Source organism: Notothenia coriiceps, unplaced genomic scaffold (genome assembly GCF_000735185.1).
Source record: "Notothenia coriiceps isolate Sejong01 unplaced genomic scaffold, NC01 NC01_scaffold00034472, whole genome shotgun sequence".
Taxonomy (NCBI): domain Eukaryota; kingdom Metazoa; phylum Chordata; class Actinopteri; order Perciformes; family Nototheniidae; genus Notothenia; species Notothenia coriiceps.
Genome location: NW_011367173.1, coordinates 55,604 through 82,672, shown reverse-complemented (window position 1 = coordinate 82,672; position 27,069 = coordinate 55,604). Strand labels below are relative to the sequence as shown.

The 27,069-nt window shown below is 41.8% G+C and overlaps 2 protein-coding genes across 2 annotated transcripts in view; one reads left to right on the top strand and one right to left on the bottom strand.

Annotated features, from left to right (window-relative positions):
* nav2a (neuron navigator 2a) overlaps window positions 1-2,306 on the top strand; it is a 60,607-nt gene extending 58,301 nt beyond the window's left edge. The window contains exons 33-37 of the mRNA XM_010790620.1: window positions 473-544; window positions 664-860; window positions 956-1,074; window positions 1,823-2,023; window positions 2,181-2,306. Of these exons, the coding sequence (XP_010788922.1) occupies window positions 473-544; window positions 664-860; window positions 956-1,074; window positions 1,823-2,023; window positions 2,181-2,306 (715 nt within the window). The remainder of the gene's footprint in view (window positions 1-472; window positions 545-663; window positions 861-955; window positions 1,075-1,822; window positions 2,024-2,180) is intronic.
* A 2,635-nt stretch (window positions 2,307-4,941) lies between these two features.
* On the bottom strand, window positions 4,942-8,070 carry dbx1a (developing brain homeobox 1a). The gene is made up of 4 exons (XM_010790614.1): window positions 7,637-8,070; window positions 7,427-7,528; window positions 5,749-5,951; window positions 4,942-5,632 (listed from the first exon to the last, which is right to left on the bottom strand). The coding sequence occupies exons 1-4, from the start codon at window positions 7,989-7,991 to the stop codon at window positions 5,354-5,356; spliced, it is 939 nt and encodes a 312-aa protein (XP_010788916.1). The 5' UTR covers window positions 7,992-8,070; the 3' UTR covers window positions 4,942-5,353.
* Window positions 8,071-27,069: the final 18,999 nt, after the last annotated feature.

The following is a 27,069-nucleotide window of genomic DNA, read 5'->3' as shown; positions in this document are numbered from 1 at the left end:
CATACACACACACACACACACACACACACACACACTCACTCACTCACTCACTCACTCACTCACTCACTCACTCTCTCTCTCTCTCACACACACACATACACATACACACATTCACATTCAGCTGCAGCATTTGGATACACAACCATTAATCAACTACTGAGAAAGGGCTGAAAAGATGCTGATCCTTAAAAAGTCCTGAACCATCCTAAATGTTGTTTTTGATATTAAAAGTAAAAATGTCTTACAATGTAGATGGGGATGGGTTCTTTTTTATGTAGATGGGGAGGGGTTCTTTTTTGATCTGATTTTACCAATAAAATCGTTTGGGCTAGTTTGTTAATTTTTTTTTGCAGTAGTAGTATTTTTTCTCTTAAAGAGGTATTAAAAAGGTCTTAAAAATCACTTAATTACTATTTTTTAAATGTGCATAATGCAATGGACTCATGTAACCTCTGATTTTCCATCTTTTCAGCCCCTACATTATTGGCACCATGAGCCAGGCTACATCCTCCGCCCCCAACCTGCAGCTTCACCACAACTTCAGGTAAACTGATGATGATACCCGGCACCTAAGGAGCAGCTGGATATTGGACATTTTCTTAAAATAAATTTCAACGTGGTGAAAACTGTCCTTCATGATACACATGTGTGTTCTCTGATCAGGTGGGTGCTGTGCGCTAACCACGTGGAGCCGGTGAAAGGCTTCCTCGGCCGCTTCCTGAGGCGGAAGCTGATCGAGACGGAGATCGGCAGCCGGACACGCAACATGGAGCTGGTGAGGATCATCGACTGGATCCCGCGGGTGTGGCACCACCTGAACCGCTTCCTGGAGACGCACAGCTCCTCTGACGTCACCATCGGTAAGAGGAAGATGCACAATTCACAGGAGAGCCTTTAAAATAATATCAATGTGTGAAAACATTAGTGTCTTAACTCTCTGCCCCGTGGCGTGCAGGACCTCGTCTCTTCCTGTCCTGTCCCATGGACGTGGAGGGATCCAGGGTTTGGTTCACTGACCTCTGGAACTACTCCATCATCCCCTACATGCTGGAGGCCGTACGAGAGGGACTGCAGGTAACACACACACACACACACACACACACACACACACACACACACACACACACACACACAGACACACATGGAAAATGACAGAATAATTTTACAGCAAAAATAATTACTAAACAGACTTTATTTGACAACCGGCAGGCATGTCTAAGGAATACAAATGAATAAAATGGAAGTGTAATGAGTCTGAGATGGATACAAACGTTCAGATTTGCCCTCTCAGAGGACAGATTTATGTTCATCAAAGTGAAATGGATTTAATTTGTTCTCTTAATCTGCATGTAATTAGCATCTGATTGAATTATGCAGCAGCTAATAACCGGAGCAGAGTAGAAGGGAAGAAAGCTCAAAGGCTGAGTTCAGTAAACGCTTTCCTTACACGCTCAGATAGGCTGCATTTAATCTCCACCTCAAATACTTAACATTTGTATTTAGAAATAACCATTAGTTCAGCAAGGCTAAATAAAAGTGAATGCATGGTTCTGCACTGTGAGCAAAGCAAGTTTGAAAAAGAACTAGCAGGAATCTGATACAAATACATTTTACATTGTATGACAGTTTAAGGACATACTTTACACTGTGACTATTTTATGAAATGTCTTCTACGATATACTATACTGTAATTTTGTATGATATTTTACAGAATTATTTTATTTATTTTATAATATTTTATATTTTTCTATCACATACTTCACTGTGCCATCTATTATGACAGACCAGTATGTTTAATGTAACATTGCGTGTCTCTCCGTAGCTGTACGGCCGCAGGGCAGCGTGGGAGGACCCGGCTGTGTTTGTGATTGACAGCTACCCCTGGTCAGCTTCGTCCACCCCGGCTGATTGGCCCCCGCTGCTGCAGCTCCGCCCAGAGGACGTGGGCTTCGATGGATACTCTGCCCCGAGAGAAGGGGTCCGGAAGGAGCCGCCACAGAGCGACAGCGACGCAGACCCCCTGGTGAGCAGAAACACACTGTATTCTTTTTATAAATTACATAAGAAGTTAACTTTACTCTTAGCTTCCTGGCTCGCTACAGAGATCTAAAGCTAGCATTTGGACCCTGAATGTATTTCTTTAAGGGAACTGAGTTGTAAAGCTGTGTTTCTGTCCACAGATGAACATGCTGATGCGTCTGAAGGAGGCGGCAACGTCATCGAGCCCTCAGAGCTACGACAGCGACTCCAACAGCAACAGTCACCAGGACGACATCCTGGACACGTCGCTGGAGTCCACCTTGTGATGCAACACTGGCTTTCAGGAGGAACTTTTTATAAGAACTGTGAAAACTTATATATCTAATTTCATGCCGCAAAAATCCAGCCACCTTAATTTGGGTGCAGGTAACCCAATTATTAGAAAAGAAGAGATGAAAAAGGTTTGCATTTCAGAAAACGGGCAATGAACATTTCTGCTGCACTGCGCTGTTATTTTTATTTGTATTTGTTTCACCGCTGTGGCCCGGGGCTCCTCTGTCAGGAGCCTGAGATCTACTTCAGAAAGACAGAATAAAAAGCACACAGCCTGCCACTGTTTGTGAGGCGTCATCATCACCGTCATCAGCCATCAGCAGCCAGGAGTTCTTTAACCCTCTCTGAGCCACAGGAGCAGATCTTCAGGCGGAGACGCTGCCCAGCCGCAGTGCTCCTCCGCGGCCTGATGGGGGCGACACAGACCCTTGTTTCTGAGCTACCAGCTGCTGAGAACACAGAGGTGGGCTGCTGGGATGGAGGAACAGCCAGCAGCTTCCTCCTCTTCCTCTATGACTGTAGCTGCCTGTGTTATAGTTGGAGGATAATTCGAGGCAAAGTGAATGTTAAGTCCTCACTCAGAGAGATATTTAATTACATCCTTAATTTATCACAGCCACATTTGAGTTTAAAGAAATAGTAATAGCCCATTAAGATAAGATGGAAAGGCTATTAGAGAACACTAATTACAGGTACATCTGAAGGTTTTTGAGTTAAATCTACAAAGGCCTGTGTGGACTTAAATGATGTGTTTTTATGTGCAAATCCATGATACAAACAACGTGACAAGGACGTTTTGCAAACACTGCTTCACCACCAGAGCGAAGAATGTGGAAACATCTTCAAAATTAAAAAGACAAGCTCAGACAATTGAATCAACAATACTCACTACAATCCTTTGATTTGGTCGCATGTTGTAAATGTCCCCTCTGTGGGACTAATACAGGTATTCTAATTCTGATGTTCAGCCTGATAGCTGAGACACTGTTGTTCTACCAGAAAGCAGTGCCTTTGAAATAGTGCAGAACAACATATACATTAAATACATCATTTTATTTGGCCAAAACACAACTAAAACACTACTAACTCCGACATTTAAAGTCAAAGACAAGATCTAATTTATAAATTCCCTTTACAAGACTTTCAGGAGGTAAGGGCACTAATTGGGAAAATAAAATTCACTATGGTTAGATTTACCCGTTTTGATCTGTTTTGTATCTTTCTGTGTAACAAACAAACAATGTCTCTACTATTTATAAGTCCTTGCTTGGATCACCTTATAATCCTCGGAGATCTCCATGCACACTGGCCCAAACAGGCGGCTGTAGCACAAAGTCTCTTTTCTTGGTGCTGGACTGAATCCTAACAAACAATGCCTTACTCTTTTCCCTAACAGACTACGAGCATCAGCCGATCCTTTATTTGTCTAAATGGCTGTAAACTCACAGGGCTCCGAGTCGACTCTCCTCGACCTCTCATCATATCTGACACCGATGCCATGCGATTAAGGCGTGAATGAGAGGCAGTACTTTGGGTTTCAAAATAAGTCGTATGCATGTGTGACCCAGTGCTGTGAAGCTGGTGTAAATATTTGGACCACTAGCGAGAAAGAAAAAATATATAGATGTGTTATGGTGCTCCAAATCAGAACGTGTTGCAGGTTGTTTGGGGAAGGGACGCTTAAGACATGTTGATTTTATACCTCATCCCCATCCTTTGACTGTGCAGTCTGTTTTATGTGATTTGTGATGATAAAACTGACAAACATGTTGAACTAATTAAGTAAAAACTAGTGTATGCTGCTTTGTTTATAGTGATATAATTAATCTGAAGTATAAAGGTACTTGTGGTTGGATGGTAATGTTAAAACAGTTTGCCATGTGGCTTAGAATATAAAGAATATTGTCCTTTTATTTGCTTTAAACCCCCCTGACTGCCTTCTGGGAAGGGCAGGCATATACGATTAAATCCGGGGTCACATCTTGTAGCGCGGCTTCCATCGTGTTCAGTGTTTTTGTCTCGGATCCTATGCAACACTCATTCTGAACTCCCAATGGAAGCCCAAATCTGATGCGCTAGATCTCTACTTTTTCAGCACTGCTGAGACATACAGCATGGAACTATATTTGTGAGGATTTTTTCAGATTTGTGGCCCATGTTCTTGTCCGGGTGTGTCTGTGTAGCTTTAGACACACTCTGTTATGGTCCTTGTAAGCACAAAGAGACTGATTCTCTGTCTGTCTTCAGTAGAGCCTGAGGAGTGTGGATGTTGTCTAAGCATTTGACCAGTCTGTCAGTTTATTACTCACAAACTCAATGAATGTTTAGCCTTCTTTGCTATGTACATTTTTTGATATGTAACATAAGTTTGTAAATAGATGATTATCTTGCAGCATTTTGATGACTTTTTTCTAGCTGATTTGTTACAGTACTTGAAAAGGAGTATTTTGTGTACAGTGTCTTTACACCAGAGCAGATTGATGCCGTTTGTCATCGCTGGTCTGTCCAGGGCTCACTGTACTAGTCTTAAGTTATTGTGATTTAATAAAAATAATGATTATTTATGATTGAATGTTGTCAAAAGGTTTTTTAATAAAAATACATACACACATAGTCTTGACTTTGAAATGTTCACAATTTTATTTGGTATTTGTACAAAACGTGCGAAATAAACATATATACAGCACATAATACAACATACTTATTAAAAAAATTCATATAAATTATTAACGAAATAGCTACATTTTCAATAAACAACTCTATTCAAGGTCAAGGTAAAAGGAACTCAATATTCTTGGCATAAAATGTCCATACAAAATTGTACAAAATACTGTACAATTGAACAAAGCTGTGCAAAACAGCAAATTGTGTCTAAGAAGTGGATCCTGCAGTGCACCTGAAGCAACAAACACGATTGTTTTTTGTTTTTTTAACAATGACATCTATGGGGTCCCCTTCAAGGCCGGCAGCTTCTTACAGATGTGGTCACAGTCTCATATGAAAACAAAACAGGGGTTATATTCTCTATATTTAAAATAAATTAAGATACTGTTATTTCTTCGTCGTCTGACATTGAGAAGTCCGAGTGCTTGCTGGAAAAAGATGGAGAGGAGATGCTGGACCCTGCAATCGTTCTCTCTCTTGCAAACTCTTCTTCCTCATCTTCCTCGGCTGAGGACTTCTTGCCTACGTCACTAAGGTCCGGGTGCGGGTTGGCTTTGGTGGGCAGGGTCTGCTCGCGACAGCCCCCGGAGGACAGCAGCTCTCTCTCCTTGGAGTTCCTCCACTTCATACGCCGGTTCTGGAACCAGATTTTCACCTGTGGATGAGGAGGAGATTGTGAGTTAAAGAGCTCTGCGTCAGGTGCAGTGGATCACACAACAGCGTCTTTACGTGGAAATTACGCACGACATGTTGGACATTTGTGATTTTTACCTGTGAGTCTTTCAGGCCCAGCTTCGATGCCAGCTTCTTCCTGTCCGGCTTGCTGATATATTTCTGTTTCTGGAACATTTTCTCCAAAGCTTTGCGCTGCACATCGGAGAACACCGCCCTCCTCAGCATTCCTCTCCGGGGTTTACCTCTAGCGGCCAGGGGCCACGAAAAGGTCCCGGGAATGGGAATAACGGATGAAGATACTGCAATACAAACAAACAGAATAAAATATGTTAGAAAATAAATATATATTTGCAACATCTTAGTGAGAAAAGTTCGCAGAAAATAAAAAAACAACCACTTTTCTGCCTCAAATGACCCTTTTAAATCTAAACTCAAAACCTCAGGCATCTAAATTAAAAAAAAAGTAGGCCTATGTCCCTTAAGGCTATACTTCTCAACTGGTTATTATTGGAAGTTTTTTTTTTTTCCTTTGGAACTGTGCAATACGTCTCCGTTTTCAGTGAAATGGCACGAGGTGACTAATTAGCACATTGGCCGGACCCCAACCGCATTGGTATGGTAAAGAGGTAGCATATCCTTTAAGGAACCCTGTGAGGGCGGATAGAGGAGTTAATAAACCGTGAACGGTAATTGTGTAGTAATGAACTAACGCAGAAAAGACTCGGGACAGGCGGCGAAGGCCATATATTATCGCAACAAAAGGAGATTTACACTTTCAAACTAAACACAACTGCATACCAGAATACTGATGCCCTGGGGGTAGGGGGAATGGCGGGGTTTTTTTTCTCTTCCTTGCCTTCAAATCATTTTCATTAAATGAACACGAAAAGCTATTCAGGACGCTGGAGTTGTATTGTTGAGGCATTCAGCTGAGCCCATGAAAAGACTCCATCACCATTATGATGTGCCTGAATGAAAGCACGGACTAGCGACTTTATAGACTTTTCTAAGAGATTATTCTTTATCTCAACTCGTTGATTGGCCTGCATGGAGAATAAACGTTTAGGGCACAGAGAGGATGGAGGTCAGTGGTAACCTGTCCTATGGGCCTGCAGGGACAGACTTTCCCCAGCTGGGACATTACAGATGCAGTTAGAAACTTTACTTTAACTCCCACGGTGCGAGACACTGTGCCTGTGTGCACGCTGCTAACTGGACGTCTCCCTGACAGTATGTGCCCTGTGGCCGCAGCAGAATCAGGAACAACGACGCGCTATGTGGTCTTGTGAGAATATTGAACACAGTCAATAGCGCCTAATAGGGAAATTAGTGCATGACTGGTTCACGCCTTTGGCCCCCCTGGTAAAAGTCACTCTCCGGGGTGTGTGGGTGGTTCGCCCGGTGGGAGCTGACCAAATTGGTCATGGTGCTGAAGGCATTGTTGCCCGCAACAGCGGCCCGGTGGCCCCCCGGGCTCTGTGGGAAAACGCGGGGCCAGGGAAATGCCAAAACGCCCCCAATGGGAAGCAGGGGGGACTCTAACTCGCCACCCCGCCTCAAATTTAGAGCGTGACGATTTGGGATAATTGGTTAATTAGGGGGTTGGCGCAGGGTCCTGGCAGAGGCCAACGGTCCCCATTAATAAGACAGTGATTTCTTCTTCTCTGGTAAAAAAATATTTGACAGGGTGCCAGAGTGTTTTACATCTAAATGCAATTAGCTCAGACAGATTCCCGAAGGCTGAAATGGGATGGGTCGTAAAAGCTGTGCCTACCTGGTAAATAAGGAGTCCTGAATATGGGGTGAAAGGTCCCATCAAAGTAGGGGAAGGGGAAGCTCTTGGAGTGCTGGCTGTGGAATGCAGGATGTGAGGACACTGTGGAGGAACATCACACATGTTACACAATCATTCCTGAATGACAGAAATCCATCTAAAAGTTAAACACATCAATACGAACTGAAAGCAGGAATTCTGGGTTCTCACCTGTCTTTGGTGAAGGTGCGAGGATGGCGCTCACGCCAAACTTGAGAAAAGTTGGGTCTTTGCTGCTCGACATTTTAGGCGAGCACGATTCGCGCGTCAACGCGGTCGTGGCCAATGCGCGCTCTGCATGCGCGCTGCTGAAGGACAGGGTGGTGGTGGCTGTGGGCAGGGAGGCGCACATTGACGGGACAGTCCGGTTAACGAAGGCTGTGGGGCGGCTTATCCGCAACAGGTCCTCCACTAGAAAGCTGGAGTGGCTGGAGAAGCCAGAGGGCAGCGCGTGGTGCAGCGGCAGAGCCGGCCGGTACAGACCCGGGTAGAAGGCTGGAGGCGCGAGGACGCTTGGGATCATCATGGTCCCGGTTTAAAAAATCACTGGGTGGAATCAGAGATACTCCTTAGGTCAGCTGGGAGAGAATCAGTCGTGTGAATGGCTGCAAACTCCTCTGGTTCCTCACTCTGGGGAGAGGAGTTTATACGCCCGCCCGTCCCCCCCCCCCCCGGCCCCTCCCGCTCAGGGCTGACAGCCTCAACAATGGGGCTCAACAAAGTCCTCCACATGGGTCGCTTTCATGCCGCATCCCCCGGCCCGCTGATTGGCCCAGGGACGCAATTTATGATTGCATTAGACTTCATAAGCAAGCAACACACAAAGTCCCCCCCACAAAAGAGGCTCAGTCATCAATTTTGCATGTTGACCACTTTCCTTTCAATTTGTTTTGTTTGGCAGAGGCAAGCTGCCTAATTAAAGAGCAATCTTTACAGATCCAGTCATTATATGGGGACTCTTAATGAGTATAAAGAGGATACTTTATTCTTGTCTATTCAGGCTCTCTTTCTGTTATGCAGGATATAAAAAATATAGCCTCCTCCTTAAAATGTTAAATTATTCTTTTATTCTGTTTTTCAGTGCAGCAGGAATACACACCTACAGGCTGCTAAGAGTACGCTTTAAACAATTTAATACTATTAGAATAAGCGATTTAACTGCATTGTTAAATCTACATTATCTAGGCTACACTATAGTTGCAGACGCTGCGCAGCATCTCAGATGTAAATCAGGTTTAGGGTTTCATAGGATTCTCAACACTCAATCTGGCCCTCGTCATGGAATAATGTCTTAAACGGATTTCTGCTATCAAAACGCTTTAACAGATGTGTTAAATATCACTCTTTTTGCATGGGCTTCATTCAGTGCGCAGAGCCGCAGCTCAGTGCAGGAGAAGTGTGCGGCCTGAGCCGTGCGCTCCTGATCCTGTTAACCATGAACTAACTGTCACCCTCAGCTGCGGAGGAGGCGCCCCTCGGCCTTTCTCTCCCCGCTTCAGAAAAAAGCCCAGAGGAATAAAAAAAGCTTTATTTCTAAAGACGGTTTTGTTCTGCTATTTTAACCGGCTGAATAAAAGTGCATCTGTGATTTGATTTAAAATGCATTCATATGAGCGGACACTGAGACCCCATATAAAACTCTTATTAAAGCGACTTGGAGCCTGATAGTCGTGTTCTGTCAGCTTTGCCCTGAAAACCCGTTAACGCAAAGCAATCAGGCGAAATGCATTGCAGACCCAGAGGGGAAAAAACGCCAGTTTGAAACCACAGTTAAAAAAGAAATACAATCAAACAAAAGTTTGATTTATAGATAAACATTAATTTAAGAAACGAAAAATTATAATTTAGGGACTAATATTTTTATTTAAATGTATTTTACTTTGTATGTATTTTGTGGCCCTTTAACAAATGTTTTGGGGTTATATTTTTTAAATACGGTCAACAAGCTTGTTCTTTTAACAAAAATAAATACAAGTATATACTTTATCATATTTTCATTTTATGCTCTTTTTCCACTTAACGAAAAAACACTACAATATCCCTATATTATAAATTAAGGATTTATATATATATTTGTATATAGCCTATGTGTGTGTAGTTATTATTGCCTGCTCGTAGGCCTATAGGCTACCAAATCAAATAAGTTATGATATTTGTTTGTATATTTTTATTTCAGCCATTATGTCGTTTAAATGTGTTTTAAATACCAGTTGATATAACAAATCTAAAGAAAAACTACTTTTTTATTTTAAATGTGTGTAAGTACACTTTTACTTATGTTTAAATAATGGATTAAAGGCACACGGTTTATCCACTTGCCACCATCAGTTTTATTCACACAGGGAGATGTCGGTCTTAAGTTAAGTCAGTTTGCATCATTTGGGATCAGCTCAAATAACGATAAGTGGTTCGACATCAATCTAATATAAAGTGGCCACAATCCGCTAATTAAAAGGGAACGCCTCCGTGAAATGATCCTTTGGAGAGGGTCGACGCTTATCAGAGGTGCTTCTGCTTTATGAGCGCAGGACGCGCAAACAGGCGTTAACACAGCGCTCCGTCACCAGCTACACCTCCACTGAGTAACGAGACCTTCAAAGCTTTTTTATGAGCCCGTATTCCTTTACTTGGCTGCCCGAAATCCTCCTTTTGTGAGCCGTAAGCAGATGGTTAGCAGGAAGCATAGGCTGCTCAGGCTGACCGAGACTAATTTCTACGAGCTTTGCAAGCTTGCCACGTCCTCGCTCCTTTACCAGGCCATTAAAAGCACATCTCTAAAATATTACCACCAACAACAGCCCCTCCCCCTTGTTAGCGACCACTAAAGTCTCGTCCCTTTATCATAATCATCGTTGGATTCACCCATTTTAAAATATATGCTATGGCATTATGATATAATTTGTAGTATTTTGTAGCCCATCATAGCCTATCGAAAACTATATTCAATGCTAATTATTATTATTAATATCATTATCATTCAAAAGTTTATAGTGGTGTCTTGATTCACATTTAACTATTTTATCGGATCATGATTATATTCCTACAATATTCAACGTTTTATTAATATTCATACTAACACCACTATGTTTATGGTCACTTATGATAGACCTATCCCCATAGGGATTACTGATTTTATCTCTTATGGTATCCCTACAAGAAGAATTACATTTTATCCAATTATTTATAGGGATTACCAGTAGAAGATTGAATTTTGAACACAAATTCCTAAATGAATTCATATAGGCCTATATATAATGTATATATATATATATATATATATATGTATTTTAAGTATATGTTATACAATGTACAATATAGACAACATATCCAGTTGTACATTATATCCAAATATTTTCGGATTGTTGTCCTTTTTTCAACAGGGCAATAGTTTACCAAATAGATGAACTTAACCATTGTTTTGGGTCTCTTTCTGCTTCGTTAAGTGAAAGGGGCTGAGTAAATATGTTACCCATGCATGAGAGGCTCTCTATTGGCCGTCCCATTGTGCCGCGGGTCCGACAGGTGGTTAACTGTTTATTATTCCCTCATTATTTATCGGTGACGTGGACGCACCGAGGAACTCCCTATCCTTTCACTCAACCGGGGATGAACAGATTGTGCTGACTGGTTGCAGCCTCGTGTATGACAGCGGTCACCAGTCCATCCATCTCAGGCCTGCAGCCATTCAGTCCTCTCCAACTCCATCAGGGTTTGGTTAATTCAACCATTTATTTCACTTAACACATCCCTCCTGAGTCCTGACACATTTAACCAGTTTCTGTTGCAATACATAGGCCTACTTGCCAAATACGAGCAGCAAGCAATCTAATTTAAATTTCCAAACTCATAATATCTCATGTGATGTGAGTCAGTTTACATAATAATATCTAGAGAGTCTTCTAGAAATATGTAGGATGCGGTAATGCAGACATACTGTAATTGTGTCAGTATTGTTAGACGTTTTATATTAAGACCTTATAGAGGCCCTTAATGGGAACTATTCTATATAAATGTACAGGCCTATACTTATACTTAACTTTCTGAACCTAATTTTTTAATTTGAGTTAACTAGCTATATTAAAATACTGCTTGTAAAGCCGTACAACATGGAACAAATAACAACAACAACAACAACATTCAGAGAGGAGCCCTTCTACTTTGCTATACTTAATGTTGCTTATTATATATACAGTTTGTCCACAATGTAAAATAATTGTTGTGAGTGTATAGGCCTATAAGACCTTCTTGTACGCCAATTGATTAATTTTTCCATTGTATTATTGTATCCCCCAACCCCCCNCCCCCCCCCGAAACATGTTAAGTGTATTTAAAGTATATTATAATACTCTCCCAAGGTTAATATTTAGTTTGAAATGGTTTTCAGACATACAAATACAAAAATTAAATAATAATTTAAGCTTGAAGCACACCTTCTTTCACCCCGCCCACCACTGCTCGCGCGCGGTTACCTGTGCAACATGGCGGTCGCGAGAGTGGTGGAGCTTCACAGGGACATTTTTGGTATGTTTTATTTTCTTTGGGAGAAACGTGGGACAGACTCAGCCATACGTGTTTGATTCAGGTGAGGAGTCAGTTGTGCATCAAAATAGAAAAAAGAATTCATTTTTTATTTAATGTAATCGTTTATTTGAACCGGGACATTGCACATCGATGAACACTTGTAAACAATGCTTACAAGCGTTAATGAGCCGGATTTGAGCTTTAAGCTAATTTCCACCCGCAGTCCCGTCACATACATACAAGAACATGACATTTATAGCAAAAATAAATACATGACATGCAGAAAGAGCATGAGCAGCATACAAGCATTTACCACGTGGCAGTAAAATGTAGCAGCTATGGTAGATATAAAGTGCAAGATAAGATAAAAGTGCTACATAAAGTGCAAGAGGAGATACCTCTGTATAAAAGTGCATTTAGCGGTGATTACACGTCTGTTTGTTGCTCAACTATTCTTTAAGTTGTCCTTTAAAACTATTGAGAGTGGGACAATCCCGTATCTAAGTTGGGAGGCTATTCCACAATGAGCTGCCTTTAATGGAGAGGACATTTTGTCCAAAAGTGGTCCGTCTATTGTTGACTTCTCAGTCTCCTCTGGTTTCTGACCTATAGTGCAGCGTCCAGTGTGTTTTTTGTGGATGAATTCCCCTAAGGTCATCAGAATCATTGGTAAGTGTAGTTAGCATCTTTTATTTGTTTTGTTTATTAGCTTGTTAGCTTGTACTTGCAATGGCTGACATTAGTGTTTGTGTAACACGCAATAATATCTAGTGGGACTTTTTTGCGGATGTAAAAGGAATCAAAAAAATTGCACACCCAACCATGTTTGCTAACGAAATAGCTTAGTTAGCTTAGCTGGGGGTTTTCGGTTCCTATGCCAGTGTTGTGTTAAAGACTTCTCTGTCAATACGTGCGTAATTTGCATTTTAGACAGCTATTGGCTATAATATCTAATCTAGTTGCATGGGGACTTTTGAATCTAATTTTGTAGTAATCTCTCCCTTCAATAGAGGAATGTGAAAACACCTGTAGCCTATACCAACAATCTTGGCCCATGTACTATCAGTTAAATCAAAGTCAGACATTTTAGATAACATAAATGTAAGAAAGAGTTTTGACTGGAGGGGATTCTTCGTATACTTCCGAAACCATGCATATTTTATATGGGCTGGCTTTACAGTAACCATGTTGATGTGTCCCTGGGCAAGAGTCCTATCCCAAATTGCTTCTAATATCATGGCCAACAATTAGTCTCCCTCTTTGAGGGTTTGCATTTACCATTTATTAAACTCGAGTCCATCATGCATGGAAATTTCACAGTTCTTATCATGCATCTTTGCTCTTGCCATGTGGAGTTAACCAAACATCTATTTTAGTGGATTCAGTTTGTGACCGGTCTTCACCTCAGCAGTGGCTCCCACTCGAAACGTTTTGGCCGCGGCTTCACCTCTGGTGCCGGCAGCACTAAAGGTTCCTGCAGCATCTGGCGCAGGCGGTGTAAGGGCTCTGCTCAACACTGAGCGAATTAGCAATGCCAAAAGATTCAGAAGAGCAGTGACAAGCATTAAATCGATATTAACTTTGTATTAAACATGGGCCCCTCCCTCTTCCCCAAATGGACTGAAGCCATATCGCTGCACAAAGCGCTCTGTATGAACTCTGGCTGCACCTGTTCCCCCCCTCTTGGCCATGATAGTTCAACTTCTTAGTTTCACCCCAGGCTCTTTCTTTCTTCTGCTTCATCCCACACTGAATTCTTTCAGTTGTGCTTTTGTCATCATTTTTGATCTCATCTTAGCCTCCCACGTCTACAACCCATCAAGTCAAAACATGAAAAACATGCATTTCACATTTACATTTTTAGAATCTGTCTTAACTTTAACAATACAAGTTCAACTTCAAAATGTAGAAAAGAAAACATTTTAAAACAGAACTGCTCTTTCTTGTATAGATCAGGACACTTTCCTCCCCTTTTTGCTGTTCATTTATTAGCAGTTGTCAGTATGGATGTCCAGTGGTGTCCTAATCCTCGTAAAGTGCATGTTGGTACAGTTTGCATATCATTTTCTCATCTCGGAGAAAGGCCACAACCCTCTCTATTCACAGGGATTCCCTCTCCTCATTCAGTGCAGCCACAGCCAACAGCATTAGCATAATCTGACAACCAATACCATTGTCTGTGACCTTGTATGCAAAGTTAATTGCTCATTAATACCAGACAAAACAGAGGGGTGCAGAGGAAACACCGTAGTCCTCTAAAGCCTTGTTTTGAAAGGGGCAGGTTGGCAGGTGAAATATCGTCCACTGACTCATTATACTCTACCTGAAATGATTAGAACTTATTCAAAATCTAAATATTAAAATGTGGGTTTGTGACAAAAGCATCTGCTGCTCAAAAATACTCTGATCAGATGTGTAAGTAAAACCCAACCTATTTAGCTTTATCAATTATTTAAGACACACACACACACACACACACACACACACACACACACACACACACACACACACACACACACACACACACAAAGACACACACACAAAGACTTGCACACACTCCCTCAATAGTATATACAATTCGTCACAGTGGCTCAGCGTTAATCAATTGCAAATGTATCTCTCTGCGAGTTTAATCTCATCTCTACATTAGTTTCACGGATGCAGGCCGATTTGCAAGAGGAGCCTCCACTCCAACCCCCCCCGAGCACCTGGCAGTCTTTCGGGTAGCGTCATGTAAACACCCACTGCTTCAACGGGTGCCCTGTCTGAGGACCCAAGCGTCACCGCGCAGCACGGAAAAGAAGGCCAGGCTGCGTGGTTGTCAATACCGGTTTAGCTTAGGAGTCCCGTGGTGACACTAGTGGCGACTCTCCTGGTCGGACCGACCTACAGCACTTGTTTGATATAGATATAGCCGCTAATATCTGAGTATTAAGGAATGAACAGGCACTAGACAGAGTTCAGTAGGCCACCACATGCAGCTGCCTAATACTGTCTTTGTGCTCTGCAGAGCTGCAAAGCCGGCAAGGACAAGCTTTGGACAGAGGAAAAACTGGAATAAAATGCTTGTTTGCAGGAGTGAAATTAGGAAATACTGCCTCTTTTATTCATGCAAAGTGGAAAATACATCCATAAAAAGGAGCAGTTAAAAATTGTTACTTCACAATCCTTAATCTTTGCAAAAGAGTTTGTCTAAAGTTTGCCATTTGAAGACTGGCCAGGAGGTTTGTTGTTTACTGGGGCTGGAAGCTTGAAGAAGTGTGTATGTACGTGGGAGGGGTAGCTGTGCAGAGTAGTTGAAGAAGAAGAAGAAGGTATGAATGGGGAAAGAAGGGGCTTGGGTGGAGGAGGGGATGCTTGACGGACTTCACTGCCTGTTGGCCCTGCAGCATTGATGTCGTGTTGGCCATATAATCGGATTGCCAGTGGGTGAAAGTGAGCCTGGGTGCTTATGTCAGTTTGCGTCTCGTCAAGCTGAATAATACGCATGGCCAGGGAGTGAAGCGGACGCTTGCCATTGAGGGCTCTCAGTACTTGTGGCTAAGCATTTCTAAAAGAGAAAAAAAGCCTCATTGGATTCATATATAATTCTCACTCAAGCGTTTTGATGCATTTGCATAACAGGAGGAAACCAGTGATCTTTTCAGTGCTGCTGCAGCTCCTGCTGAACAAGTGTGTGTTGCATGTGCCCACTGTGTGTGTGTGTGTGTGTGTGTGTGTGTGTGTGTGTGTGTGTGTGTGTGTGTGTGTGTGTGTGGATGTATGTGCTACTGTGTGTGTGTATTTGAAAGGGACCTAGCTAAACCCTGCATAAACAAGGCTGGACACGGTTCCTGCACTTGGCCTCTCATGATTAATCGAAGATCAACAACAAAACGACAGAACATTTAGCTTTTTTCACATATCTTCTTTCACGTTTAGGAAAAAACAGACAGAGCAGGGTGCAAGAGTTCAGTGTTTATGTTGTCATGAATGAACATGAGCAAATAAAAAAACTGCTGATCTTCAGATTCTGAAATTTCATTTGAAAAGTTTCAAGGACAGTCAATATGAGGAGTTTTTTCTGATTCTGTACCAGACGCCCTTTTGCCACATCTGAGCTGAGGTTCTTGGATTGCATTGAAAGGAATAAATGAATCCTCCAAGACGTGAAACAATTGATGCATTACAACGTTTTCCAAAACTAAATGTATGAACCCTCTTTAGATTCACAAGCTCAATGACTTTCTTACGCATTATTCTAGTGTGAGACGGCTATCATTTTGAACAGTGCATTCAGAAACTAAGACAACAACACATGTTGATGTATTTTGTCCGTGTCCTCCAGGAAATGTAATTTGAACATTACAGTGCTGAATCTTTGCTTTTATTTGAGGTTGGTTAATATTCTCACCACATTAACACTATTATGTCATTTTGTCAGGACACTGATCCCAAAAATAAAAAGAACATTGAGTGAGGTTTAGGTATGATGTGTAGATATCTGTTATCTGTTTTTTTTCCTTCTGTTTTCTTTACAAGGCTGTGATTACAAAAGGATGCCAAGACTTAAATCGCTTTATTTTGCTAATGTCAGATTGCTTTTTTTGTCACATAAAATGCAGGGGTTGATGCAACTTTCCGGCAGTGGCTCAGTCAGTAGGGGCTTGGACTGTGAGTCCCCGAACAGACCTAAATATGGAGTGTGGACTGCAACTTGGAGAGGTCCCAGGTCACCTCCTGGGCCCTGCCGTGGTGCACTTAAGCAAGGCACTGGACAACCCCCTTGCCCCCTCACTCCAATTGCTCCCCGGGCGCTGTACAATAGCTGCCCACTGCTCCTAGTACTAGGATGGTTAAATGCAGAGAACAAATGTCACTGTGTGTGCTGTGTGCATGTGTGACCATTAAAGAGGGGTTTCATCCCTCCAATTCGATTCGAACTGCTACATCATTCCTCTAATGTGGATAGTAATTACCTCTGCAAACAAGGTAATGGTGGTTCGGTTTGCCTGTTTGTTGGTGTTTTTCTTTAGAATTATGGAAAAACTATGGTTTGATGTTCAGGAAACTTGATGAAGGGTTTATCTTTTTTTCATTGAAGAACCCATTAAATTGTTGAGTTGATCCAAATCGTAAGGGAGCTACAAGCATTACCTTTTACTCAGATCTGTTATCTGCGCTCTCAAAGTGCCCTCCCACTTACCAACTATGATCTACAGTCAATATTTCAAACCCGATGACTGTAAATCAAACCTCACTTGATAAAGCCATGACATCAGCTACATGGTTTGGGACTCCTCAGTTTGAAATCGCTTGCTTTGTGCCAGCAGCTGAAGCTCACGGGGCCGCTGCAGTTCTCTTCGACCCGGATGTGGACCATCAGATGGTCAATTTACCCCGTTGAAAATCTGTGAGGCATGATGACCATCAGGACGGTCAGGGCATTTGGTGAAAAACACAGCAGTAATGTGGTCTGACTGATTTACCACATAGCAGACCCCCCAGGTCTGATCCTGGAGCAGTCAAAGTCTTGCATCTCAAAGTCACATTCAGCCATTGGCCTGTGCTAGTTCCCAGTGGGCCTGTAATTGATCCCATCATTGCATTATGGGGGATCCTATAGGCCCTAGGTAAGGTGACCTCCGCACCACCAGGTCTCTAACTCCCCTTTTCTGCTTGTCAGTTCTACAAACCATCACTCATCTATCCTTTTCAGCATCTTCTGCAGTCCATTTCCCCCTTTCTTCTTCTGCTTCACGCCTACTCTCTCCTCAGGTTTAGCAGCCGTGTTGAGCTCAGAGCCGTTTCAGATTAAAGAGTGAAAAATGACACAGTTTTTCCAGATCAGAGACATAAAATGCAAGAGTACTTTTATGTTTCTTTCTCTTGACTATCATCTGAGCGAACAAAGACACCGTGATGGCAGTTGGCTTCTCATGATGAACTAATGACCAGGATGTTGAGTTAATCCAGTCCACCAGAAACAACACATCTCTTTTCTTAAAGCATAAAGAAACTTTATAGAAGACTGTTACAGTCTGTATAGCTTGCTCTGAATCTAATTATTTTTCAGCTTTTCTATTCATCTTCTATTCCAGATCATTCATAGCCTTATTGGGATCTACTGCAGAGTACTTTGTATATTATCTTTAGCTAGACAGTCTTCCTAGAGACCTCTTGCACTCGAACAAAAGCCAAATGGAGCTAGCAGGGGGAAGGGTCACCTATTGCAGCGTGACCTCTGCTCCGCAGAGCCAAATGATAAGACACTTAAGGTCAAGGAGAGCACAATGGCCTAAGAGAGAGTCCACTCCAAAGACGACAAGGAATTTGAAACTTTCACTTGGCTTCAGAAAATCACTTGAGGTAAAGCTTGGAGAAGAGACATTCTCCTTTCATGTGGTAAGATATGAGCAGGTGTAAGGATGGAAGGAGCTCAACCTGTTCTTACATCTTGCCTTCTGTTTTTTTTAATATGATAGATGAGAAAACTTGAGTGACCTATTGTTTGCTGCGCCACACACAGAGTCAGAGTCTTTGGTTCCACTGGTTTTATTTGCTAGTTTTCATGGGACATTGAGTGTGATTCCAGCTATTATCCCTGGCCATGGTTCTCCTTAAAATGTTCACATAGTTTTCCCCTTTGTGTCTATGGTTTGATAGATCTTTACACTCTTTTCTCTGAGGCAGATACAGTGGGACAAGCGAAGACAAATTGATCAAGGGAGAAGCAAATCTCACTGTCACAGTCTGGGAGTCCAACCCTATTAGCTTTACGACGTGTGTCCAACCAGCGCAGCCTGTCTAGATCTCTCCGACAATCTCCAAGAATCCTACAGACGCATGGGAAATGATAGCTACCATTTGTTGTTACTGGCAGACACATAGCTTTACTCATGCATCTCCTCAAAGTTAATCTGCAAGCTTTCACGCTATCTGGGAAACTGACAATTCTAAAATGTAAAGAATTGGCAAAAAACTGTTATGTGGGATGTTTGCAGCTTCATTGGAATGGTGTGTGAAAGAAGGTTAGGATAAGATGACAAAAAGGGGATCCCGGTATAATGAAACATTTAAAGAATAATGACACATATGTTCCAATTTTACACCATTCATTGAACTGGGACAATGTTTCGAGGATTAGAGATGACAGGCCGTGATAGGCTGTCTCCTGAGTCCAGGGATCATGGCTGCATTCACATGCAAAGAGACTACACACACTCAGACACAAGAGAAGACACATACACTTTGATGTTAATGTTTTTACTCCTCTTTCATACGAAAATTCATTTTTAATGACCGGCAAGCACAAAAGTGTCGATCACAATCAGCCATTTTCCCTTGAAAAATGCGAAAGTTGGCGACGATAATGGCTTCAATGGCACCCAAAAACTAATTATTAAAAGCACCATCAATTAATCCGCTATTGCAACATCTGACAAAGAGAGTAGAATGACTAGTGCATGAGAGCAAGAGACAGTTGGGCAAGGGTTGCCAGTTGAGAAAGCTCTATTCAATTTCCCCGAGGTCCTTCATACTCACAGAGGAGATGACAAAGAGCACCAGTTAATTAGCAAGAAGTAGCATCTCAAGGAGGACGGCAAAGAAAACCTCCATTCAATCTCTCTGCTCACCTCTTGCTTATGAGAAAGACTGAAGGGTTGGAATGAGGGGGGCTGGACAGAGAGCAGAATAAGCTCAAACTGCCTGCATGGGGCTGCCCTGCTTGATTTAATTTGGACAGTCATTCCTTTAATTTGCAAGGTCATTGTATCCAACAGGGAGTTCTATTGTGGACGGCGAACAAGTGAAGGCCTTGGAGTGCAAGTCAACGATGGCTCCCTTCTGTCTGCTGGATGAGACGCGGCTGCGGCGGAGGAAAGAGGATGAGAAGAGAAGGACAAAGTGGAGAGGGGGATTTGGAGAGAGGGTGAAGTTTTAATTAAGGCACTTCTCTGTTTCTAAGCAGACTAAATTAAAGCCATGGTTCCTCACAAGTGCATGAGATGATTGAAACAGAGGTGATGGAGAGGGCTGGAGGGTAGATTAGATCTATTGTCGAAGAAGATTTTGAAGTCCCTCAATGTGTCATTAAAAAAGAAAATAACAGATGGAGAAAAAAAGAGAATAAGTCAGCCTACTTTTCCTCAATGGAGAGAACAGAGCAACTTATTTACCTTTTAAAATAAGCCATGCAGAATTCTACAAAAGCAAGTAAACTTGAAGATTTTTTTTTGAATATGCAGATTAGGAGGAAATAATGTAAAGATTTGAGGAATTAGCATTTACAATCGGACCTTGAGCAGAAGGGCAACAGCTTGGAAACAAATCTCTGATGGATGGAAACCTGGTTGGTCTAAATGCTGTTTTTTTTTCACTTGTTTAAATGGAGGCCTGATCAGAGCAAAGAACTCCCCGAGGTCCACAGGCTGAGGTGCAGACAAAGTCTGCCTGTGAGCCTGCCTGTGCTAAGGTCCCCCAGGACTGAGGAATATGCAAAGCCCTGCACCTCCACACTGAGGCTGAATTTGAATGGCTTAAACCAGGCTGCAACATAAGGAGGCAACATTCAGCTCCTCTTGCCACTTGGCTTTACATATAGAGGTTAGAAAATGTAAATGTAAAAGTCAGGGGTTTAAGAATGGAAATGCGAGTTTGTATAGTGTCACTGTTGGAAAAGAGGAAGGCTAATTAACTGTTAAACAAATTATAATGAATGAATAACTGTAAAAATGTCCCTTAAACGTAACCTGTGAGTGAAAGAAGAGCAAAAAAAAGGGTGCCAGAGTGGAGTTCATTGCCTGTGACAGACAGTGTCAATCAAACCGCTGTGTGGAAAGTCTCACCGCCCAGGTCTTTGAGGGCGCATTGACTCTCTGTTCATCTTCACTGCACAGTAGAACACTGATGAGAGAAAGCCACATGGGAGCTGAGCTGCATTCAAAATATCCGTTTTGCTCTTTCCTCTCTTTACCCTGCAGATCACTATTTTTCTCTGTATTTATTGTATCCATTATTAGTTGTACAATACCACTATGCCAAAATAATTAATGTAGCGGTGCTGTATAACAAAGTACATTTGGCAACAGTTAAATAGAAGAAGTTAAAGGCATTCAGGCATCAGAACAAGATCTACCGTTCGAGAAACGCTTCTGCTCGGAGAGTTTTACAAAGTAAAAGTCTCCATTCTCCATATTTACATTTTGGGGATGTTTTATCTCCTCTTGGATGAAGTATTCATGCCCTCATTTAGTTGATTCATTCGAAAGTTTTCTTTCATGAAAATCAGTCGGTTCAAAAAATCCATCCAATTATGTTAAACGATCAAACCCATAGGAAATTGAGATTTTTTTACATCAGAAACAAACAGGAAGTATTGTGATGTTTACGTAGAGCCACAAGGTTGGGTTGGATGGCTCAACAACATTGCTGTTCAATTTCTGTTTCATATCAGCGTTGAAGTTTCCTTGTTTGGTTATTAAGAAAATTAGTCTTTAAAGTCATTTGAACCAAAACAATGATCTCTTGCTATGAAATTTGCTATGAAAGACATGTTTGTATCGAAACCTAACCAAACATTTGTCATATCAAACATAATTTCCCCCCCATTAAACCAAACCATTATGTGCGGACACATCTGGACAATCTCTTTAATGTTGTATGCGTCATGTCTGAAGGAGAAACATATTACTTTTTTATTTCTACCAATGTGCTTTTGAAGGCACAGACAAACAATGTTGTTAATGGTAGGGTTTCCATAATACTTTGATTTATTCCTGGCAACAGTAATACAAGTTGAATCATGTTCAGTAAAAAGTCTAAATCTGCAAATGAACTACCAAATAGATCCATCCCAATCAGCTTTAATACTATCCTCTGAGATAGAGGGAAGTGGACGGTCTCCCAAAACGCAAAGTTAAGCACAAGTGCATCAAAAATGTGTTCCAACAGTACTTGGTAACTTAGTATGTCTATTTAGTAACTTCAATTGTCTGATCAATCAGGATGAATTTGTCAGCTCTTCCTGTTCTATCAGATGGATTCTTCCTGCAGTCAGGAAACTGCTGACAGGATCCTTGACAGTGCTAACTAGGGCCTTTAGATATGCAAGCTAATGGTTAGCTTGCCTGGATAACGTCGCCATTTCAGCATTCATGTCATTCATGTGGTTGACAGAAGGAAGACGACTGACAGAGGGCAGCACTTCTGTTTCCTGCCACTGCTTTACCTGAGCAGCTGACCAACTTTAAAGAAGTTTAAGGAGTGCACAACGTGAGTTAGCAGTCAGTAAAGAATACAAAGGCAAGATGCAGAGGAAGCTAACAAAATACCACGATGACTGATACTGATGTCTAAAGATCCTCCAAAGCTCTAAAAAGCATTCAGAGATAAATTAATCCTAATGTTGTTTAAATTTGTCATGAATATCCAAATAGCAACGTTGGGTTGGACAATGATCAATATGGCAATGTTGACTGTCCATTTTGTGAATCATGAACGTTTGTAAGCATGAAAAGGTAGAGAGAAAGGCGTAGGATTTTTTTTCCCGGAGAAGTGTGGAGACCTTTTTGGAGGGAGGAGGGTTTGAGGGGTTGTGCTCAAATCCCCAGAAAATTCAAAGTGAGAAAGTGGAGGGGGTGGATCTGCCAGAGGAGGAGGGTGGAAGGGAGGCGTAGGGTGATGTATGGAAGCGTAAGAGTGAGAGTTTATTCACTGGTGTCTGAGGGAGCCTTTCAGAGCCACTGAGTGAGTCTCTATAGCGGGGCAATCAACCATAGGACTAGGAGGCTTTATCTCTAAAATACAACCCCACCTCCACCACCCCGCTCCACCCTTCAAACACACACACACACACACACACACACACACACACACACACACACACACACACACACACACACACACACACACACACACACACACACACTGGTACCTGTGAGAGCCTCTCATGTGCGGCTAAGGGTGCCATTGAGGGAGACAGGGGAGAGAATGGCCCGTGAGAGACAAACAATCCTGAGGAGTCTATCATTCTGTGTGGTGTTGTCTTAGGGCCTGAATAGAGCCAGTGTGACCTGCCCACCACCACCCCCATCTCTCTTCTCCATCAACCCCTTCTATCTGCTGCCAACCTCTCCGCCATTACCACCACACAGCATCCCAGGCCGAGCTGCCAATAAGAGTCTTATCCTCAACATCACTCTCACAAACAAGCGACTATCTCTTCCAGCCAGGGCTCTCTTTTCTACGCGGCATAAACAGATCAGTAAATATTTTCAATAAGGGACGTTCAGATAAGTATCTTTTGGCCAAGTTCCTGTTCAGAGTCCTTTTTGGGGGGCGCAGGGGTTTGCAGTTACTGTGTCTCATTTATGAATGTTAATTACAGGAATGGATGCAAAGGTCGCTAAAGTCTGACTTAAGAACAATATGATCCACTTACAATTCAAAACATCACAAACAGCATTCAGAGAGAGAAATTAGTCATTTGTTTTTGCTACTTGGTTTACCAGGACATAATTGGAGCTGTTGCCCCATTTTCCAGAATATGCTTTCTCTCGACCCGTTTATCTAAAAATATTTTTTACAAAAAATATGTTTGTAGAATTGAGCTACAGTATCATTATTCAATTTACATTTTCTTGTACATCAGTTTCCGCAGATATAAGGAAGTTGAACATTTTGAGTAGGTACATATAATCTAATGTAATGCCCTTTTTTAATCATAACCGTTCTCCCGAGTTTCCTGATATGTTGTTTCACTCAAAACACCTGTATTTCATACAATTTAATTCTTATTAAATTCATGACAATTCAAAAAGACTCACAGTCTATACCGCCGGACTACAGCACATATTCAGTCAAAGCAGTCTTCAAATAAATACTTATTGGAAGCTTTTGTTGCGATATTGTTAAATTCCAACCCTTGGACCTTTGTTTCATGTCATTTTTTTATCGATTGCTGGTAGAACCCTAAAGATATTTGGCGTTTTACGACAAATAAACCAGTTAAGTCGGTTGCTTAGCATAGACTCAGTGTAGTAAAAGTCAAAATGTCCCTTGGATAGAGACTCCTCCATCCAGCTAAACTGTGTGGGAAAGGCAGGGGGACCATGACTCATCCAAACATATGGTCCTCTGATTCCCTCTGACGGATCTGTCTGCAGCATCTGTTGCCAAGTGCAACACACAGACAGGCACTGTGACCAACAACATTGTGTAGATGTGTGTGTTAGTGTAAATGACACCAGAAGAGAAGGCCGGTGGGGCGCATGGCTTGGGTGCAGGGGTACGGGGAGGTAACAGGGCTGGTGGCCACTGGGGTGAGGTGGGGGGGTACGAGGGCACCAAGAGGGCGTAGGAATAAAGCAGAGAATACAGTCATTACCCACCCAGGGCTATTCCTCTCTGGCCCATTAGCTGCTGGCGGCCGTGACCAATTGGGTTTTGTCGCTCTTAGCAGGGTCATCCAGTGGTGGTCTGGGCCTTTTCTATAATGGACGCTCACTCAGCCGTCCTCACACAAAACCTTTAAGAGGGAAAGAAATTCTCTCCCAGACTCTCTCCCTTCTCCCTCTCAGTTTAAAAAGACCTATTCAGGCAAGAAAGAGAAAGAGTGAAAATTGATCATGAAAAGAGATTTGTTTTGCGATGAGAAGCGCGCAGGGAAGTGATCGTTTAGCCACACGTGGGGTGAAGGGACTCCATGGCGGTGGGTCTTGTTAACCCTCTTGACTCGTATGCCAGGCACCAAATCAAATTGTTCCGTCTGAGGACGTGGTTTTCTTGTGGGAAAAGCTCACAACTTCGCAACTGGCGGCGTGTGTAATTTTCAAAGCGGAAAGGAGGAATTTGAATAGGCCACAGCAGATTATCCAGTGTGCATGAACACTGATCCTTGAACTGGCATGGTTAAAACGGAGCCGAGGGAGGTTTTCTCTGCATTTCTAGTGACTCAACAGAAACAGGTGTGTGAGAGGTTACAAAGGCCTGAGTCAGTCTTTCAAGAAGCTGAGAAAATATTCTCTTCATTTATTCGATTACAGTTACCGAAACTTTACTACTGTCATGGGACAACTGCAAAACAATTATTTTGTTGAATAATTCAATACTCTTCTAGCAAAAGAAAATGTGTATCTTCATCTTCCGGGTTAAGAGAACATATCTGACTAGCTAAAAAACCTGATATATTCAAAAGCAAATCTTTGTTCGTGAAAAACAAAACAATTGGAGATTTGAGGATACAATGCAGGGTTTATACCGTTGCCACACAAGTAATGATGTGCACATATATGCATATTCCATCCAGTATGAGTTGTGTGTTTCTGTCTGTGTGTGGGTGTGATTTTCTTCTCTGGTCCGGAGCTGAATAAAAGGCCAGTTAACCACCTAGCGGGCTACTAATTCTCCATGTCAAATACAATAGCTGCAATTATATGGTAATCAGTGTTGGTGGCTCATACCTTTCTGCTGCTTTCTGTGAGTGTGTGTCTGGCCAAGCTGCTCCTCAGGGAGACGGTTAGTCACGGCTTATTATTGACCCATTAGACACCCGTCCCACTGCCAGAAAGAAACCAGTCGGCTCACAGGCCGCGCTGCTTTCACTGAACAACAATAACGAGAGGCAGACTGAAAACGAAGTTAATCATTTTGTTATCTACGGACGAAATGAATGAACTCATTGGTGCCAAACTATGATTCAGATTGTTATCTTTGAAGGAGTATGCGAGTGGGTTTGCATGTTTTGCATCATAATTAACTGTCATTTTAACCTTCATGACATCCATTTATTTATGTATCTGTAATATTTATGTCTGTTTATAAGACATCAAAATCAATGGGAAAACTCTTAAAACACTGCAAATTTCCAAAGAAAATATCATTTATTAATGTAGAATTTAAATAGAAAACATATTAACAAAAGATCCGAGTCTCTATTGAGTGATCGTGTATCTCAGACTTCAGAATGACAGATGTGAAATGAATGAAAGTCAATGGCCACTTTGGAAAAAAATTAGGGCCGGGACTTTAACGCGTTAATTAAGATTAATTAATTACACAAAAATTAACGCGTTAAAAAAATTAACGCATTTTAATCGCACTTATTTTTGCACCGCGGAACGTTTCTCACTGGATGAGTTTCAGGGGTACCGATTATACTGGAGCACCAACTAACGTTCATTACTTCAGACAACAACAAACCACAGTGAACAATAGTCAAACGTGAACGAAGAAGCTGATGAGACCGCTTTGGTTGGCCCCGTGGATGGGACATTTTGTTTTAAAAAACGGACGGAGGGAAGAGTCGATAAGAGCACAGTTGTTTGCAAATTATGCAAAAAGGAATTCGCATATCACCGCAGCACATCAAGCCTCAAGTATCACCTCAATGCAAAACATATAGCAGCTAGCGTAGAAGCTAGCGTGGACGTTAGCCCGACTCGGAATACAAGGACCCACACCCAATTCGCGTTGATCAAACAGTGGCCTATGCAACAGAGAGATTTTATTTTTCATCAGGATATTGAAAGAATATTATTTTATTTTAAATGGTACACTTTATGTTGAACTATTTATTACGTTGTTGGTGCAACTGGCACTTTATGTTGAACTGTTTATTGTTTTGGCCAAGGTTATTGAGAGAGTTGGACTGAAATTGATTAGATTTTTTAAATCAACTGTTGGTAAATCAACAAAGTCTGTTATGGCCTCTGAAGCAACAGAGAGATGTTTTCTAATAGTCAGGGTTTCCAATGTTCTGAATGTACTTGAAAGTATTGTGTTATACTTCAAAAACAAAGTGTTATAGTTTACAGAAGGTCTACCTACCTATAGGCTACCTGAATCTCTGAAATGTACTGTATTCCTAAATATGCTATTGCTACACTTTATGGCAAAAATTGCACTTTTCTGTTGGTCTTGGTTAAGTACATCCTTGAAAAAAATTAACAATGTTTTGTTGCTTAAGCTTATGTATTCAGTCATTATTCAATGGTATACTAAAATCCATGTGAAAAAAAGTGCTTCTCACTGTTCTCAGGTCAAATATTTATATGCGATTAAAAATGCGATTAATTGCGATTAATTAATTACAAAGCCTGTAA